This window comes from Athene cunicularia, assembly GCF_003259725.1.
Source record: "Athene cunicularia isolate RWA chromosome 9 unlocalized genomic scaffold, athCun1 chr9_part1, whole genome shotgun sequence".
Classification (NCBI taxonomy): domain Eukaryota; kingdom Metazoa; phylum Chordata; class Aves; order Strigiformes; family Strigidae; genus Athene; species Athene cunicularia.
The window spans coordinates 18,613,658-18,616,860 of record NW_020799110.1 but is presented as its reverse complement, the minus strand read 5'-3'; the positions used below and the strand labels follow the sequence as shown (position 1 = coordinate 18,616,860).

At 59.7% G+C, this 3,203-nt stretch overlaps 1 protein-coding gene across 1 annotated transcript; it reads right to left on the bottom strand.

The window, feature by feature from the left end:
- Positions 1-2: 2 nt before the first annotated feature.
- IRS1 (insulin receptor substrate 1) lies at positions 3-3,197 on the bottom strand (the record flags this gene model as incomplete). Its single annotated transcript, XM_026855001.1, has 1 exon — positions 3-3,197. A coding segment is annotated over exon 1 (2,334 nt), but the record flags the coding sequence as incomplete, so codon positions are not given.
- Between the last annotated feature and the right edge of the window lie 6 nt (positions 3,198-3,203).

The following is a 3,203-nucleotide window of genomic DNA, read 5'->3' as shown; positions in this document are numbered from 1 at the left end:
TCCTCGCCCGCCGGCGCCACCGCCCCGCCGCCCCGCCGGTGCACGTGCTTGAAGGAGCGCGGCAGCGAGAAGTAGGAGTAGATGGGTTTATGGTGGGCCGCGGTAGCGGCCTCCTCTACGCCCGGCTGCCCGGTGCCCCCAAAGTAGCAGTCAGGTGGGGTGCTGGTGGTGGAGCCGCTGGCTGGGGACATGTTGATGTAGTCGCTACCGCCGCAGGGGAGCTTCCCCTCATTGCTCTCCACCGAGAGTTTCGGGTGGTGGCCAGCACCATTTGTCCAGATCTTGCCATAGCCCGCGGAGCCACTGTCGGGGGAGTAGCTGCCACTGGGGGACATCATCATGTAGCCGTTGGAGTCCACGGAGGCTGGAGGGTGGCGGCCCCCCCTGCCAGGGTTGATGATCTGCTGTGGGGCCGACACGCTCTTAGGGCTCATGGGCATGTAGTCACCACCCTTGGGGGGCACCCCACCACTGGGCACAGGGGCTACACCGGGTGACATGGGCATGTAGCCGTCATCTGTGTGCGGGGCAGAACTGGTCCGATGATGGCCACTGTCCAGGTGGTGCATCTCCAGACACTCCTCTGGGTAGGAGTGAGTGGGCACAAAGGCTGAGTGCCGGTAGGAGGGCAGCCGGCTGCTGCCACAGGGGTAAGAAGGCAGCATCTCCGTGTACTCCTCAATGGAGGCCACTGAAGACTGCGAGGGTGTCTTCTGGTGAGAGATGGTGGGTGAAGTGCCTGCAGAGTGAGTCCGCTTCCGGAATGCCTTCTCCAGGTCAGCAACCTCCTCGCTACCGCCTCGAGGACAGCACGGTGTACTAGGGTAGCGAGGTTGCTGCTGCAGGTGGCACGTGCGTGGGATGAAGTGGCCGTTGGGGGCTGCCAGGCTGCAGCAAGAGGAGGCGGTCTTCCCCCCCATGCAGATGTAGTTGAGCTCTTCATCGCCCCGAGCTGGTGGGGTATGTCCCAATGAATCCGGGGTCACACTGCGAAAAGAGCTGCGAAAGTCACACGGGCTGGAACCATACTCATCAGAAGAAATAAATCCACCATCGCTAGGGGAGCCAGAAACCGAAGCACTAGACCTTCGTGGAAACAGGCAGTCCGAGGTGGAGCCGTGGCCACTAGTGCTGCTGGATGACAGGCTGACCGGACTGGTGGCTGAAGGAGAGCAGCGCGAGGAAGGCATTGGGATGGACCGGCTGTGGTTGAGTGGAGGATGGAGCCTGGAGTTGCCACGGTGTCTGTGTGAATGGGTCCGGTTGGCACTAGGACTAACCGGGCTACCATCCACAGAGGCAGGCCTTGACATCGTGCCTTCGCCATCACTCGATGCTCGAACCCGGAAAGAGCTGGGTTTGCCACCCGTACCTCCACCCCCACCACCGGCAGGAGAGGTGGCTGTGACGCTCTCGGTCCTGGACCGGCGGCTGAGCCCCACTTGGCTGGGTGGAGGGTTGTTGACGTGGTGCCTGCTGCGAAGAGGCACAGAGATGGGGTTGGAACAGTTTGAGGAGGACTGGCTCTTGCTTCGGGGCCGGAATTCCTCGCTCATGGCTCGCATGGCCTCCAGGATGGTTTCATGCATGTTCTGTGCCACCACCGAATCATCCACCTGCATCCAGAATTCACCAGGCCCAGTCACAGCCGAGCGCCCCACCTCAATGAAGAAGAAGTTCTCAGAGTGACCGCAGCGGCGGATATTGAGCAGCTGCAGTACCACAGCAGCCGCATCTGAATTCAGCTTCACAAAGCTGATGGTCTTGTTAGTCAGGCACAGGCGGTAGATGCCAATCAGGTTCTTTGTCTGGCCTAGGCCCTTAGGCTTCAGAATTACTTGCCAAACTTCCTTGAAAGCTGGGCCAGGGGCTACCTCACCATAGCTGTCCTCACCTGCTTCCCCTAGTCCTGCGTTGCTGCCTCCAAAGGTGACATCGCTGTGGTGGTGGTGGTGATGGTGATGGAGGTGGTGGTGGCCCTTGGCCCTGTTGTGCAACTGCAGCAGCGCTTGGTACCAGCTCTCCTGTTCAGGCTCGCTGTCAGCTGCAATGGCGAAGTGCTCGTCCTTGGTGTAGAGGGCCACCAGGTGCTTGTTCTTGGAGTCAGCCCGTTTGTTGATGTTGAAGCAGCTTTCTAGTGGGATGGAGCGCTTGGGGGCCCCTGACTTGTGTCTCCATTTCTTCTCATTCTCGTAATACTCCAGCCGGGCGGGTCCAGACTCGCTGGCTGCCCTCAGCACGAAAAAGCGTTTATGCATGCTCTTGGGTTTGCGCAAGTAACCCACCTTTCTGACATCTGAGAAGAAGCCCTCGTTATTATCCGTGGGGCTAGCCATGATGAGAGGCAGTGGAGCTGTTACTGCAGCTAGCAGTCCGCAAGCCCCCAAAACAGCCAAGCCAGCTGGAAAAGACAACCACCTAAACCAAAATTCATGCAACAACAATTAAAAAAAAAAAAAAAAGCAAAAGAGCTCAGGATCCTCTTTTGAGAACGGGACGGGGGAGGGACAGAAGCAGGGTGAGAGCAGCTGTTCAGTGGCAGAGGCTGCTTCCAGCACCAAATTAGAGTTTGCGTTGCTGTTTATGCCCAAATCACCCTTAGAGGGGTAAGCGCGTCCTTAAAAAGTCCAGTCTCGATCAGTCCAGACGAAAGTCTCGTCCCAAGAGCAGCCGCTGCGAAAGAGAAACGCATCTTCCCTCGCGGGGGTCGGGCTCCGCCGGGGCCGGGAGCGGGGCGGGTGTCCCCTTCCTCCGCTCCCTGCACCCCTTCCCCGTCTCAAGTTTGCCTCCGCGAGTAGCGATTTCTGTTGCAGATTAAATATCCTCTGGGGGGCGGAGATTGTTTTGCAAAGTCCGGGGTTTGCACCCAAAAATACACGCTGCTCCCCCCCCCACTCTCCCCTCCCCAAAAGAAGAGAAAACCAAAAAAGAAAGCCGCCCACAACACAAACCCCCCCGTCCCCAAATATCAGCGCCGAGGCTGCTGCTGCTGCTTCTCCCGCTCGTGCGTGCGGAGGAGGCTGGCGACCCCATTCAGTCCCATCTCGTTAGGCAGAGAAAGTGCCATTTCCACACACGGCGCAGCCCGGCAGCGGCGGGAGGGGAGGCAGCCCCAGTGCCGAAGGAACATCCTCTCTTCCTCCTCCTCTTCATTCCAGTCGGCAGCGCCTCAGCGGCCGGCGGGGCGGCCCCCTCCCGTGCCC